Here is a 15,723-nt window from a genome sequence, read left to right on the forward strand (position 1 = left end):
GGGAGAAAAACCTTTAAGTTCTGGACATAGTGAGACTGGAAAGGAACTGCAGAAGAAAAGTGTAGGCTACATGACAACAAATTTGCCATTTTCCAAGGCTTTTGAGTCTGCATTTTCCAGATTGGACATAAATTTCGTGTCACAGGTGATCCTTACCTTAGATATTTTTGCAAGAATCATTGCAGTTCTTCAGTATTAAATTTAAATATATGATCTCATCTATTTCTGTTCTTCTCTGGGGTCTCTGTTTCATCTGGATTTCAAGGTGAAGAATGTTCAGTTAACAAGTTCCTATTCAGTATTTTTTTGCTCCATATTTTATCATCCTTGAATTAGAAGCTAGTATGAATTTGGGCCAGGCGTGCAAACTTGGGCATGTCAGACTTTCAGGACAATATAACTATGATCTCGCTGCATCTGGCACTTTTTTTTTTCTTATTTTTTAGTCCTCAGTTTGCTCATTCTGCTTGCTTGGTTTACTTGGATATCAGGTCATGACATAAGTAAAAAAATTTGTTCTTATTTGATCAACCTGAAAAACAAAAATATGAAAAGTGTGGTGATTTTCTGCTATGCTTTTTTCTATTGTTTTAATATAATCAATAAGGTAAATGACTTATATGTAATATATATCAAGAAAATTTGATTCATAAATATAATCAGTCAAAGAATTTAAAAAGAAGTCCAAATGCGGAAATTAGTTTTAATGTTGAATAGTGGTAGTTCAATGTTTCTTTATATTGGTTGAGCAGCTTCTTTCTTTGGCATGAATATGGATATCAATAACACTGTTAAAAATATTTTGATTCGATAGGGAGAAATGCTTTAGATCATGGAAATTATATTTTCCCATTTCAGGCTATTGTATCTGACTCAAAAGAATTTAAGAGCCTGTGTTCTCTATAGTGCATATAAGCGTTTGAGACTTCCAGGTCCATCACAGCATTTATGAGATTCCTAAATTTTAATAGTGTGAAGAGCAGCTCCTTCTCTTACTATTCATTACTGGCTTGTGGGTGTTCAGAGTCCTGAAATTAATTTTTTTTTGAGTGTTAGGCTTCCAGATGTGGTCCTGAATTTTCCAGAGCTGCATATACTTGCATGTGTCTAGATTTAATAAGGAGATCCGTTTTTCTATACAGTTCAAAAAGCACATGAAAACTGCCTTAAAAGCAGCCCCTTTACTTTATTTGGAGCAGCAGGTAAATTAAATTAGTCTGATATACTTCTCCCTTTATCCATGATGGGTACTCAAACGGGCATTTCACCCATTTTCCCCTTCTTAAGAATTAAATAAATGTAAAAGGGCCTCTCTAAATCTATAAATATATCTTGTAGATTAAACTGCAGTTGAATAGATAGTTGCTCTTTTGAATCAACATTTGGGAATAGGCTTCAGAAATTATAATCCCTTGTTAACAGTTGTTGGTAAGCAGCCCCTTTAAGAAATAGATACCAATATTAATGGCAGTTGAGAGAGTTGGTATGCAGGGGGGAAAAAGGTCACAGCCGTGTATCTCTAACCAATTACAAACATGAGCACTTTCCTACTCACTGTTTAGAGCGATGCTCAACTCCATCACTGACACACCACTGATGAGAGAACCATATCAGTGCAGAAAACTTCAGCTGAGTTGTTAACTGTTCAGTAACAGCTTCTGTTTTTCTAGGACTACTCTTCAGATATTAGACAAGTATTCTTCTACTTGTTATGCCTTCTCATGATTGTGCTATACTTCCATTTGGTATTTTTTATTCTCTGATATAGGACATAGGAGCACTTTTAAAACCTAGAACTTAATCTAAAAGTTAAATTGCAGTACTTCAGCCCAATATATTAATTCGTCTTTACTGAGAGTGTTACCCTAAAGTTCCTGAAAATAGGTAACATTTTGCTGTTTCATTTGCTGTATCTTTTGTAGACATGGAAAATTTAATGAAAGTTCTTTTTTTTTTTTTTTTTGAGTTAAACTTCCATTTGAACACATTCTTTCTTTTTCAGACTCCACAAATGCTAGATTTCTTTTTTTTAAGACCAGAAAAGTCAAGGTTTCTCATGTGAATCAGTTGTAAACTTTTATAACAATGACATTGACCTGGTAGTTCATTTGACATTGTTTTAATGAGGCAAAAGTTTACAGTTGTCAGTTACTTGGCATACTTGCCTTGATTATCTGCTTGATATATGTAGGCTTGCTTTGTGGCAGTTCAATTTGACACTAACAACTGACCTTTTCAGTTTTGAATTGACTAACATTTCTGTTACTTGAAGGCTGAATATATAAAAAGCTTCAGTGTGATGATTTTTGTATTTTTATTGAAAGCTCTATGTATCTACTTTTTGCATTGGTTGAAAGCAAAGGATATTCTTCCTCTTGTCTTTCATAAAACCCAAAATTATGGAAAGCATACTTAAATGTTGGTTCAGGGCAAGATTGCTGATTTAGTTTGAGAATGTAACTACAGTCAGGAGTAATATCGAGTTTCTAGTTTTGTTAATGTAAGTGTAGTTTAGCATCTTAAGCCTGTGCTCAAGAAAATGTGTACAAGGCAATCTGGTACCTTGTATATTTATGGCGACAACCAAAAAAAGTTTAATACTTCTGTTGTTCAAGTCACGGAGACAGGAAATGCAGCTCTTCTGACAGAACCCATTTTGTTGTATCTAAGACAGTGACGACAACAACAACATGTGTGTTTGCCCAATTCTTCTCATTCTTCTTGTAGAATCGAATTAATGCTTCTACTCTCTAATCATCACCTTTCATCACTGTTCCTCAAGCAGGCAGTTTAACTTCATCAGTAGCATTGCTCTCTTGGTATTGTCAGGGAACACCATTTCTCTTTTCTTTTTCACCTAATAATATGAGAATGTGAGATGGTATGTTCTGTGGTATTTTGGTTAGCTGCATCACTCGGTGACTCTTGATTGTTCTGTGCTAATGAGATTGTTTCCATAACTGCATATGTAATAGGATGAATCAGAGCAAAGCTCACCATATCTAAATGTAGAGGCTGATAATATGTGTTTCAGATGCATGTAAAGGTACATGCATGTGGATGGTACATCTCAAAGTCATTACTAAGATTTGTTTGGTTTTTTTTTTTCGGTCGTTAGCAAAGGTAAATAACGGATGAACATCAATATAGTGTCTGTACCAAAGCCAAATCTACAGCCTGTTTAGTACTGGCAAGCAGAATTTAACTAAATATGTGTCATCTTTACAGACTTTTCTACAAATGCATACTTGCAGTAAGAGTGAGAAAAGTAAAGTAGAAAAATCTTACTACAGTTTCTCTTATTCAAATGGGCAAGATATGACATAAGATGAAACCTACCCCATAGTTAGTATTGATTTTCTTGCAGGAAAAAGCTGCTCCGAGCTACTGAGATGTACCTGACATTTTCTACCAGAAAAGGACTGGGTGGTATATTCTTTCTAGTCTTGAACTGGGAAAAATGCAAGTTTAAAGTACAAACTGTGGAATCCTCAGAATATGCATCTTGTAACTTGATAGACTTCACTGGTTAGAATCACAGAGGATTAGGATTTTGAACTGTAACTTCTCACTTAGCATGGTCTAATTTTTTATGAAGGAAAACATTCAAAATTTTGATATTCTATGCGAACTGTATCGTGATCCATGCAAGGCTCTTCCTTGCCAAAAATAATGTGTGTGTATCCATCAATATTTGCCCACCTCTTAAATAAACATGCAGAGTCAAGTATTGTAGGTTTCCCTACCATGTGGCAGCAGGGTGTTAAGTGTTCCAGATGGAATATACTCGAAGACTCAAAAGTCCTCTGAAAGCTAACACGGTGGGCTATACTTAGCTGCAGTTCTTTAGGGATGAAGAAGGGAAGGAAGCATCTGTCTAACCAGACTGCCAGCTGAAGTGAAAGATTTACTCTTGTCTTTTCCCTGAAGAAAGTGCTTCTACACGCCTCCACTGCATGGCTGTTGTAAACAGCAGGATACTCTCAAGGTGTAATTATACTGTTTGTGTTAGAGGTGTCCTTCAGGAAAGACTACTTGGAAACTGCAGTCGTCAGCACCACAACAAAATTTTAGAAGGTACATTAGAGAGCTGAGCTGTGTGTTGCCATATGTCATTCGCTGTTAGAGCCTAAAATAATTTCACTTCTTTAGGCATCTTCTTAAGGGCAGACTGACACCTACAGAATCTACAATTCTTCCTCACTTGCTTTTCATGGAGACCATTTGTGCAGTATGTTTTACTCACAATGACTTTTGCCTTCCTAGGAGGCTAATTTACCTATCTTCATTAAACTTCATACTACCTCAGCCAAAGTACCTCTTAATTTATTGAAGATGACACATCTTTTTTGATATGGACACAGCTTTTCCACATTGTGTCCAAAAATTTAAAAGACTATCAATCTGTTTACAGAATCTTATCCAAGGTAATTGAGTGTAAAAGAATGCAGTTAGGGCCCAGTTGTCTGGAGTGCAAGCACTGACTGATTGTTCTGTGTCCCAAGAGCTGACATTTATAGAGCTGTCAACTGGAACGTCACAGGCATTTTCCTTAAATGCTACGTACTTCAAGAATTGCCAAGGAATGATGCTACATTTGGGATAATTGTTCTTCAATTTTTTCTTCATTAGGAACATTGAAGACCAATGTGTGGATACTCCTTGGAATTGTATGTAGTATAAATGCACGTAGAGCCAAACACCCGAGGAAAAGAATTCCTTATCTGTAGCTTCCTTTCTCCCTTCAAAAGTTATTTCAATTCTTTGAACTCTGTTTTCTTGTTGGTCTGACCCCTTATTAGCAGCATTAGAGACTGGACAGTCTCTTGTTGTGGAAGAAATTACCCTGTTATTTTTACCGTGTTTCTTTGATTAGTAACCACACTCTGGAAGTAGGAAACAAACTCATTGTCCGACTGTTGTTAGATCTGAAGTCAGTAGTGCTTTCTGGTAATTTAATAATTCTAAATACCAATCTATATTTGAAAGTTCAGAATTTTTTAAGCATGTTGTTACACAGATATAGCACTACTTTAAGATGAGAAATTCATAATCTGGTATTTCTAAACAAAAGTCATGTACCTCTATCTTTGATGGAGGTAAAATATCAGACTTATTTAAAACTTCGTAGATTGGGAACAAATGACCTTTCTAAGTAAGTGGCAGATGTTTATCTTTAGCAATGTAAGACACTGAATAGGATTTAATCTGCAAGTAAGTCAACCCATCAAGCATTTGAGCTAGATTTCTAAACTTTGATGTAACCAATGGGAAATCCAAGGGCCAATTTAATTGTCCATGCATGAACTTTCAAATGTAATTTCAGATGCCTTTGTAGATATGATGCGGTTCCTTTAGGAGGTTCCCACCCTTCTGGACTGATATTTTCAAGGCAGATGGGACACACTGAACCATCTGTAATGGTGCTCTGTGTACTCTGTGTTCATGTTTAGGGTGATGGATTGGGTCCCTAGTCAGTAAAAACAATGGATCCTAGAGTGTCCTGATCACTCCATGTGTGTTGTAAAGATCTTTTAGAGTCTAGAATCTTACAGAAGAACTTTAAAGAAGAAACTAGTAGACTACTGAGTAAAAGAATGGGAGTTTAGCTATGTATATAGCTACATATAGATATCTGTCTACACACAGGCATCTAAATGCAGGTATCTGAAGCTTGAACTGTGTTGTCTTGGAAAACTCTTGAGAATTCTTTTGGGGTTTATTCCAGTGTCTTATGAAGACACTAACTGAAATAAGCTTGCTACTTTTTTTAAGTCGACTTACTGTCAAACATAGGGTAATATTAATATATTGTTTTTCCAACAAGTTTAGGATAGCAAAAAGTTTCTTTGCTATTGAATATTCCCTAGGTTATTTGTTAAAACTCCCTTTTAATGAGCCACTTACATGTTGTTAATCAAGCTTAAGAAGGGTATTTTTCCTCTTTCTCTCGGTTTTGGAGCATTCCCCCAAAATTAACTTTCCAGACTGCAGTGTTACTAAAATTTTTACAATACTTTAATACATTTTTTTCCTTATGGGTTTTATGTTTGCTTAAACAGATCTATCTTGCTGCAATCTACTTGTCAGTGCATTAACGAATTTCAAATTATTGTGATCATGTGTGATTTAAGTATTGTATGCTAACTGGTAGATATTGAATGATAGTTTCATTTGGAGCATGTTTTAAAATGTTTGTGATCTAGTGACAGGTTCTTGCTGTTGTCTTTATCATTAGTCTCTTTAAAAGTTTTTCAATTTTCTTTTAAAGTTTTCACGAAGCAAATTACTCAAAGGTAGATGTATAAGCAATGCCTTGCTTAGACTTGTGTTTGCTTCCTCTTGTATAACCTTTTCTCATTCTCTTTTTTGTAGAGTTCTGTTGCAACTTTCATTGCTGCTTTGTACTCCTATAGAAATAATTTGCTAATGTAATTCTGTAGATCTTTGTTTTGTTTATTCCAGGAAAGCTAAAGTGTATTCTGGTTATGAACTGCAGTGGAATTCCCACTTGATCAAATTTGACTGAAGTGCTAGAATAACAGTAGTTTTTACTGATGTGTTTCTTGTTTTCATTGTCGTATCTTGTCTCTGTTTTATTTGAATAGTACATGTGCACATGTACCTTGTTGATTTGGCAAATTAAAAGAAAATACCTTTTTTTTTTTTGGTCAGCAGTTACTTCTGTACACATACTTTCATCTAAATTGCATTGTTACCTCAAAGGTAAAACTGTAGCTTGTCCTTGATCAGGATTTTCAAAGTAGCATACTTTGTTCAGTCTCTGATTTCTTCTTCATTGGTTGTTTAAATCAAGTGTGATAAATGCTGATTCCTTGCTTAGCAGTCCATTCACGTAAAGTTTTGCATGAAAATATACTGTGTTTTAAGCTGCTGATAACAATGATGAAGGTTTCAATTCTAATGTAATCAAACAACATGGATTTGACTTGATTTGAAATGTAAATGTAACCTTGTGGTACTGTACTTTATTGCTGACTGTATGATAGTGTCGTCCAATGAAATCTGCAATCATTGAAATGCCTCACTCATGTTAACAGGAGTACAGGTGTTAGTGGCATCTGTCAATGTGCTGAATTACTGGTTTTGAATGGCAGAGCTAATTGAATCAAGAAAATGCAATTGAATGAAAGACTCTACTCCGGAGAGATAAATTGGTGATGGTATAGCAGCTTTCAACTAAATAAGCTCAAAATTAGACAAAGTAAAAATTTTTATCACGGCTGCTGAAGAAAAATAGAAATACTGATAGAGTGGATGGTTTGGTAAAGTGGATGCATATCAAAACAAGTAGAGAAAGGTGTAAGAATAAAGAATACAGTACATGCTTAGATAATAAGAGAATATGTCCTGTAATGTATAGTTGCACTAAATTTTACCTGTTTTACTTGCATTTTCTGTCATTGCTTGCATCCAAATTACAGACAGGCTGATCAGATTCTCCACCGCGTTGTGATGCTGCAACTTGTGCAGTTTGTGGGCCTAAGGAATACACCTTGTATTCGAAGCCAATAATTTGTTGTTAGTCTAAATCAAGTCTTAATGTTCTAATCATATTACTCTCAGTAGTGCTAACGTGTGTCTCTGCTTACATCTCGTGCCTCTTCTTCTCTATGCTGCATTTTATTTAGGGTCATATTATTTTGTTCTCAATTTTCTTCAAAACTTCCGAGTAAATAGTCTTTTGTGACTTCTCATTGTTGGCTTTTTTGTAAGTTCTTCTGCCAACCCCTGAACATTTTTTATGTCTGTTCTACTTTGGGAACTCATTTTGCACTCCAGTAGAAGATTTCATTAAGTGTTGGTGTGGCCCTTGTTTTCTTTGGGTACTTCTTTTCACCATTATCTTTTACTGACCGGACAGATTCTCTGCTTGTCTTTCTTCCTTCTTTTGTTACCTTCAAGGAAAAAAAGATGTGTTAATCATAGATGCTGTGTGCAAGTTAGCATTCAAAGACTGCTTCTTCCAAGCCCGAGATCAGAGTATCCTGACATGAAGGAAGTCAAGGAAGGGAGCCAGGAGACCTGTGTGGTTAAACAGGGAACTACAGGGCAAACTCAAGTGGAAGAGGAGTGTTTACAGATCATGGAAGGAGGGGCTGGCCACTTGGGAAGAATATAAGGCTGTTGTCAGAGGATGTAGGTAGGCAACCAGGAAAGCTGAGGCCTCCTTAGAGTTAAACCTGGCAAGAGGGGTCAAGGACAACAGAAAGAGCTTCTTCAAATACATGGCAGATAAAACTAACACCAGAGGCAATGTAGGCCCACTGATGAGCGAGATGGATGCCCAGGTGACAGAAGATACAGAGAAGGGAGAGTTACTGAATGCCTTCTTTGTCTCTGTCTACTCTGCCGGAGGCTGTCCTGAGGAGCCCCGTACCCCTGAGGCCTCAGAGGAAGGCAGGACAATGGAGGAGTCTGCCTTGGTGGTTGAGGACTGGGTTAGGGAGCAATTAAGCAATATGGACATCCATAAATCTATGGGTCCAGATGGGATGCACCCACGGGTGCTGAGGGAGCTGGCTGAAGTCATTGCTGGACCACTCTCCATCATCTTTACTAAGTCTTGGGAAACGGGAGAGGTACCTGAGGACTGGAGGAAAGCAAATGTCACTCCGGTCTTCAAAAAAGGGCAAGAAGGAGGACCTGGGTAACTATAGACCAATCAGCCTCACCTCCATCCCTTGAAAGGTGATGGAACAACATATCCTTGGTGCCATCTCAAGGCATATCAAGGATAAGGGGGTCGTTAGGGGCAGTCAGCATGGCTTAACCAACCCCATAGCCAAGGGGCAATGGGTGCAAACTGAAACATAGGAGGTTCCAATTAAATATGAGAAGAAACTTCTTCGCAGTGAGGGTGACAGAACACTGGAACAGGCTGCCCAGGGAGGTTGTGGAGTCTCCTTCTCTGGAGACATTCAAAACCCGCCTGGACGCCTTCCTGTGTAACCTCATGTAGGTGTTCCTGCTCTGGCAGGGGGATTGAACAAGATGATCTTTTGAGATCCCTTCCAATCCCTAACATTCTGTGATTCTGTGAAGCTGTCTCTCAAACTTTTTTTTTTTTCCCTAGTCTGCTTTAAAACAACTTCATGTTCAATCAGCTAAAATTTTTATTCACCCTCCCCCCCCCAACATTGTTTTAGTTTGTTTAGGTGTCATAACTTGAATAATTATTTTCGAAGATTGGAGAAAGTTACAGTAGTTTTACAACATTTTTGTGCAGTTGATTTAATTAGTTGAATTTAGTGTTCTCTGTCCTATTGATGTCAATAAAGTAAAAGCAATAGTTTTCTTTTTCATTATTATACAAACCTAGGTATTTGCACGTACTGAGTTTCATAGAAGTTCCAAGGGAACGGAATTTAATTTCAGTTCTTCATTCAAGTAAGGGGAAGGAGCAAAGCTTACTCCCTCCTTGTATTGATGTTTTAAAGTTTATTGTTGAAGCAAAGTATGTTGTATGATGGAGTAATATAAGAACAGATGCTGCCATGGCAGGTTTTCTCCAGAAGTGTCAGATTGGTTAGTACAGCAGCTCCCACCATGCCATGTGGTGCCATCTTTCCTTGAGCATCCTTGTCCTCTCAGGTGTGTCTGGAAGTTGGAGAGATGGTCCCAGCTCCTGATGTAGAGTTGGGGGGCTCCTGGGGGTCTCTCTCAAGATAACTCCAAACACCATCATTTACAGGATTGGCTGGAGAATGCCTTGATTGCTTAATTGAGTCATTCTAACACTTGATCCCTAACCACATGCTGGAGCTCACAATCTGCTTAACTTGATTTTCTCAACAGGTTCACAGCTCTCACACTGATTAACAGGTTGTTTACATTTGTTACATCCTTCTTATAACTAAACTACTGCCCTCTCCTATAGTGTTAACTAAAGTTCATCTAGATATGCTAACACTGCTGTCAAGTAGGCCTAAGTTATGCTGACTGCCATGCACCCTCATAACAATTTAGCTACAATAATGTATGAAACTACTTTTCTTACTTATAATCCTTGCAGTAGGATAAATGTATGATCGTGGTTATAATTATGTTATCATTTAATCTCATCACGTTCCTCTTGTAAACCTAATGAGTATTGTTGTGTTTCTTACACTCTATCTCAAAGTAGTTTGGCCATTGAGTTCTTCTGGTGACCATTTGTAAATTCTGTACTCGGAATTTTACGTAACTGAAGATGACTGATACAGTATGTTCCCAGGATCACCCTTTGCCTGATAATGGCATAACACATCATCATTTTCTAGATGAGAAAAAGTTTTACAACAGAAAGTATTTAAACCAGTTTGTTCTACTTGTTTACATAGTATATTTGGCCAGAAGACACGTTCTAATTAACTTATGCTTTTAAACTCCCTGTAAAATGCTGGAAATACATGAATAATACATTTCCTGTGCATTGAAGCAAGATGTGCAAACAATAAATAGGGCAAAAAAAACAGAGAAAAAAGGAAATAATGGCTCTTGTCATTCTTATTTATGATAAATAATAATTTGCCATTTTCCTAAAGGCTTGTGAATCTGGACAATGAATTTCTGCTGTTCCTGACTACGGGTTTTCCAGATGAATCTCTTGATTCTTTGGAAGAGGAGTACTTGCTAGTTAACCACAGACTGATACAGGCAGCATAGTTGACCTAATGCTTTCTTTTGAGCTGAAGTACTGATCTTCATCAAGTATTGTATGACACTCAGGATACTGAAAGAAGGAAGATTTTTAAAGAGAAGGGGGCAAAGCCCATTCTGTCCTTCAGGCTCAGTTTAGTTTAATCAGCATTTTGTCTTCTATTACATTTTCTATTGTTCACGCAGACTTTACCATTTCTATTATGTCACTAACTTTTTCAATATATGTGTTAAAAATCAATGTAAATACACATTTATCTTATGTTGAGAATTGTGCTTATCAAGGTATTTACTATGTGCTAAAGGTCATTTACCAGAGGTACCTGCTATTTCTACGAAATGGCAAAATTCAATGGAGTGAGAAAATACTTCATTTTTATGGAAATTTGTTAACTAATGTTTGGTGTCTCTAGTTCATGTGGTTGATAAAAAATTGAAGTATCTTAATTATAAGATTATAGTAGATTGACAATTAGTTATGGCATAATGCCTAATTAGTAGTTTCTTATGTCTTCTTGACTGTGGTGCATGTTGAAATCTAAGAAATAAAATAGTTTGATATTTCCTCTGTTATAGGTAGCTTGCATGCAGCTCATCAATGCTCTTGTTACGTCTCCTGATGATTTGGATTTTAGGCTTCACATCAGAAATGAATTTATGCGCAGTGGATTGAAAGAGATATTGCCAGTAAGCATCTTGTAGTCCCTCTTTGCATTACTATTTAAATTATTGGACTAGTTGAGCCTGAGAGGGGGAGTGGGAGAATAAATTCTAATAAATTATTCTCAAAGGCATTTAATTAAGTCTGGGCATGAGCAGTTAGATATGAGAATCAGTCTTAAAATAAAAATGAAAAGGTGAAGTGTGCTCTCTAAACTTCATGCTGATTCCTCAGCATTTTAGGTCTTTGATTTAGAACACATGACAGACTGTGCACAGTCTTCTTAAGTCAGGCTAAAGCCACATTTACCTTTTGAATATTTAACTTAACTCACATAAGTCTTGTAATTTTAAACTTTTTAAAAACTTCCGTAAGTATATGTTATTTTAAAGATAAGATTTATTTACATATATAAATGCTAATTTTGCGAGCCTTTCTATTGTTTCTTCTTTGCAGCGATTGAAATGTATAAAGAACGAAGCACTAGATATTCAGCTGAAAGTGTTCAATGAGCATAAGGAGGAAGACGTGATTGAATTCTCTCATCGTTTAGAAGATATTAGATCTGAACTAGAATATCCTTTTGATATCAGCAAGAGGAAAATGAACAGAATAAAGCGTATGATGGTCATTTTTCTGGTATAACTTCTGCTTAAAAGAGTTATCAGTCAACATTTGACTGAAATATTTTTTTTCTTGCTATTACTCTCCTTAACTCTTTTACCGAAGTAAATGATGTTTACAACATGGTGTGGAATACAGTTAAGGACACTAGTGCTGAAGGATATTTTCTTTCTATTCTCCAACATCTTTTGCTAATAAGAAATGATTATTTTATACGGTATGTTTAATGCTCTATTAAATGTTAATTATGTATTTTCTTGTCACTTAGTCATTAATAGAATATTTTTTCCATTCATTTAATGATATGTACAGTTTATCATTTTCCTGCGTGGATTGCAATTTCTAAGTGTTCCTTTGTGAAGTCATGTTCAAAAACATCAGCTTTGAATAAGAACCATCTGTATGTTTTTGTCTCTTCCACTTACGATATAATTTTAAATATTAGTATAGAAAACTATTTTTGTTGAGATCTGAAGCTTATTTACTGCAAGTATAAGTGATTAGGACAAGTCACTTAATTGGTTATAAATTATGGTAGTAACATTGTAATTTTGTAGTGCATTTGAGTCAAAGAACAAAACCAAGTATGCACAGAAGTGCACTTTATGTAGGAATCTGAACACATGCTTAATTTAGAGTAACTTTTAGTTGGCAATTGAGTATTCTCAATATACATTGTAGGTCAGCGTGAACATGGTAGTGTCTCTTGGAAAATTCGTCAGAGAAATTACAGGGAAATAGTTAATAAAATCTTAGATGTTTGAAGCTCGGAAATACTTTCCTTTCTAAAATCTGCTTGTAGTGTTTTTGAGGAAACACTAGAGGAACCAGATATGAACTGAACAGGGAAGGAAAGCCATCTGTTTTCTGCAAAACCTTGAATTTCAGGCAAAATGTGGTACAGGTGTACCCTTAAGGGTTAAGACTGTTTGTCTGACATTGGTACACTTGTGCTAGATCCTTTCCACCTGAAAGGGTTTGAATTCACAGCTTGCATGTTCTGGACAAGTGACTCAGCTCTCATACCCTCTGGCATTTTAGAACAAGGCGCTTTTCATTGCTCTTACTGCAGCAAGGCTGCAATGCACCTATAGTTACAGAAGTCACAAAGTCCGAAGGGATCAAGTTGAAGGAAGAGCCTTCTCTTTACTGGGAGGAAGCAGAAAGGAGTCTTTCCTTCCTGTAGTTCCACAGGAGGAGAGATGCAGAGTTTATATTATAAGAATGGTTTATCTTTAGGTCCATTGTTTTTTTCAGGCTTTATGTAAACTGTTCTTGTGTAATAAGCTGTCAGATATATTTGTCCTTTGAGACTTTTGGGCTTTGCACCTATCATTCTGTGGAAATAAGTCAGTCTAAATCTTTTGACGTTACTGTATTCATAGACACGATTTTAAGTATACATTAATAAATAAACATTTTGCAAAAGAACTAATGTCTGTCTTTAGTCCACAGTATTTCAAATTAATTGAAGAGTGTGTGTCCCAGATAGTGTTACATCGAAGTGGAACCGACCCAGATTTCACGTATCGTAAAAGATTAGATGTAGATTTCAGCCACTTAGTAGGTAAGTACTATACTTGGAAATGATCACAGTATCTTACTTCTTTATATGTTCCAAAACACAAGTTGAGGTTGTATATGTGATTAAGAATTTTCTGTTCCCTGTATATGTGCAAGTGTGTGTTCTTTTTATTTTTTCAAGATATTTGTGTAGATAAAGCAAGATTGGAAGAGTGCGAAGAGAGGGCTTCTGAACTTTCCAGAAAAGTAAGTAATTTTTAAGTTACGTGATCATAAGATGACACAGGGTTACGTAATAGCTTCATGAATAGTGTTAACTAAAAGTGGCATGGCTTTTAACTTCAAATTACTATTAGTTCTTATGATTAGGTAGGATTTTGGATGTTTCTTGTGGACTAGGAAGCAGAGTGGTATAAACTAATTAACTTTAGTTGAGAATCTTTCTACTATTTATTTTAAGTTTTCATTTACAAATCTCAAAATCAGCTGAATACTTTATTTGAACGGCTATCAGTTTCTTCGACAAGACAAACAGTGGGAGAATAAGAATTGACTTATTTGTATCTACAGACTCTGTAGTCAATTTTTCAAGATTCTCAGTCTACTTCCAACTTAAAATATATTAAGTACTTTATGCTATTTCATATAGTAAAAACTTGTAGTGGTAACAGAGATGGTACTTCCATTCAGTGGATACGTGGAAGGTAGAATAGCAGATATATCATATATGTGCTTTGTATTGTTAACATGTGAACTTCAAGAAACACAAAAGGAAAAACTGAAATCTAGGGAAACTAAGCTGAGTGACTAGTATCAACAATGTAATTTTTTTAATTTTCTTTTTTCTTAGTTTGAAAAAGATTTTGTAGTTTATCAGGAGACCCAGGCCCTACTGCAGAAGAAAGAAGAAAGGATCAATGAACTTGAAGCAGAATTACAAGCTTTTAAATTGCAGGTATAGGACAGTTTAAATGAATGTATGAGGTATTGTTTTCAAAGTGGACTTCATATTGCATTTTTTGCAGATAGCACAGTTGAGGATTTTTTTCAAATAATCCTGTTATCGATTATTATAGACTGTTAGTTTCCTTTATTTCTACTTTATACAGAGAGTTGTACTGTGACATTAATTAGCTATTTGAGTTCCCAGATGATCCTTTTTGTGCCTGAGCTCTGTTAATTAAACTAGTTTCTTATGGGTTTTGTTTTCATTTGGGTTTTGCTTTCAATGTCATATATTTCCAAAGTAATTAACCACTTAGGGTAATAAGTCTTATGCTTTTAGATTAGCATTCATCACTGTAATCTTTATCCCTCCACAGGAAGTTATTCATTACCCAGTTTGCTTTGCTGAAACCTTACCATGGATATCCAGCAGTGAAAGAAATAACCTGTGGCTGGATAAGAACTTTTCCTGATAATTTTTCAATTTTCAAGAATAAATAGATATTTTAAAATGTGATGGAGAGGAGTAGCTGAGATTTTTGAGAGTAATACTTGAGTTAACCTGTAACTTCTTCAGCTCTAAAATCTGTATAAGCAGACTGTGTGACTAGGTGATTTTTCCTGTGTCTTATTCCCTGGAATAAGAGGCACGATCTAAAAATGGCTAAAGACAGACAGCACTGGGAAGACATATATTTAGGAAAGTGATAAAATATAAGTTTTATCATAGAGGGTCTTTTTATACTTTTCAGCTTGTTTAATTTTCTTAGTGATGAAAACTAGTTTAGCTCTGCTTTCATCTGTTTAAAAATGACATTCAAATTCAGGTTTCTTTTCAGAATTAACTGTTAATGTTGAAGTCAAACAGACTAAAAAAAAAGCAGTTACAGAAACTGTTGCTTTCTAAAATGAATTTTATTAAGAGCTACATATCACCCATTAAGAAAGTATTTTTATGTGTGTATCTTGAAAACATACTTACTCTTTTTGGTAAGTGAAATAGGTTTATAGGCTATATTTAACTTGTTCTTTTGTTCACTTTATTAATTATAGCTTTTTATGTGCAGACAGTGTGCATAGCATATATATCATACTCACAAATTATCATACCATGAATTATCCCCCTGTTAATGTTACTTTTAATGTTTTGTAAATACCAAGTAATTGATTACTGCAACTTAGTACTCATACTCTTAAATCCATCTTAAGAGGAAATTCTGGTTTGCCTATGGCATCAGTTGCTACTTAGCATGGCTACTTCTGCTTGTTAGGACTATTTTTCTCCTGGTCTCGTTCCTTTACTCTTT

General features: G+C 35.6%; 1 protein-coding gene across 1 annotated transcript in view; it reads left to right on the forward strand.

Moving 5' to 3' along the window:
* Positions 1-15,723, forward strand: part of DIAPH3 (diaphanous related formin 3) — a 203,793-nt gene that overhangs the window by 17,880 nt on the left and 170,190 nt on the right. The window contains exons 8-13 of the mRNA XM_065631897.1: positions 11,239-11,349; positions 11,780-11,898; positions 12,048-12,164; positions 13,396-13,514; positions 13,653-13,717; positions 14,322-14,426. Coding sequence (XP_065487969.1) covers positions 11,239-11,349; positions 11,780-11,898; positions 12,048-12,164; positions 13,396-13,514; positions 13,653-13,717; positions 14,322-14,426 — 636 coding nt within the window. The remainder of the gene's footprint in view (positions 1-11,238; positions 11,350-11,779; positions 11,899-12,047; positions 12,165-13,395; positions 13,515-13,652; positions 13,718-14,321; positions 14,427-15,723) is intronic.

The sequence above is a fragment of the Caloenas nicobarica genome, chromosome 1 (assembly GCF_036013445.1).
Source record: "Caloenas nicobarica isolate bCalNic1 chromosome 1, bCalNic1.hap1, whole genome shotgun sequence".
Lineage (NCBI taxonomy): Eukaryota > Metazoa > Chordata > Aves > Columbiformes > Columbidae > Caloenas > Caloenas nicobarica.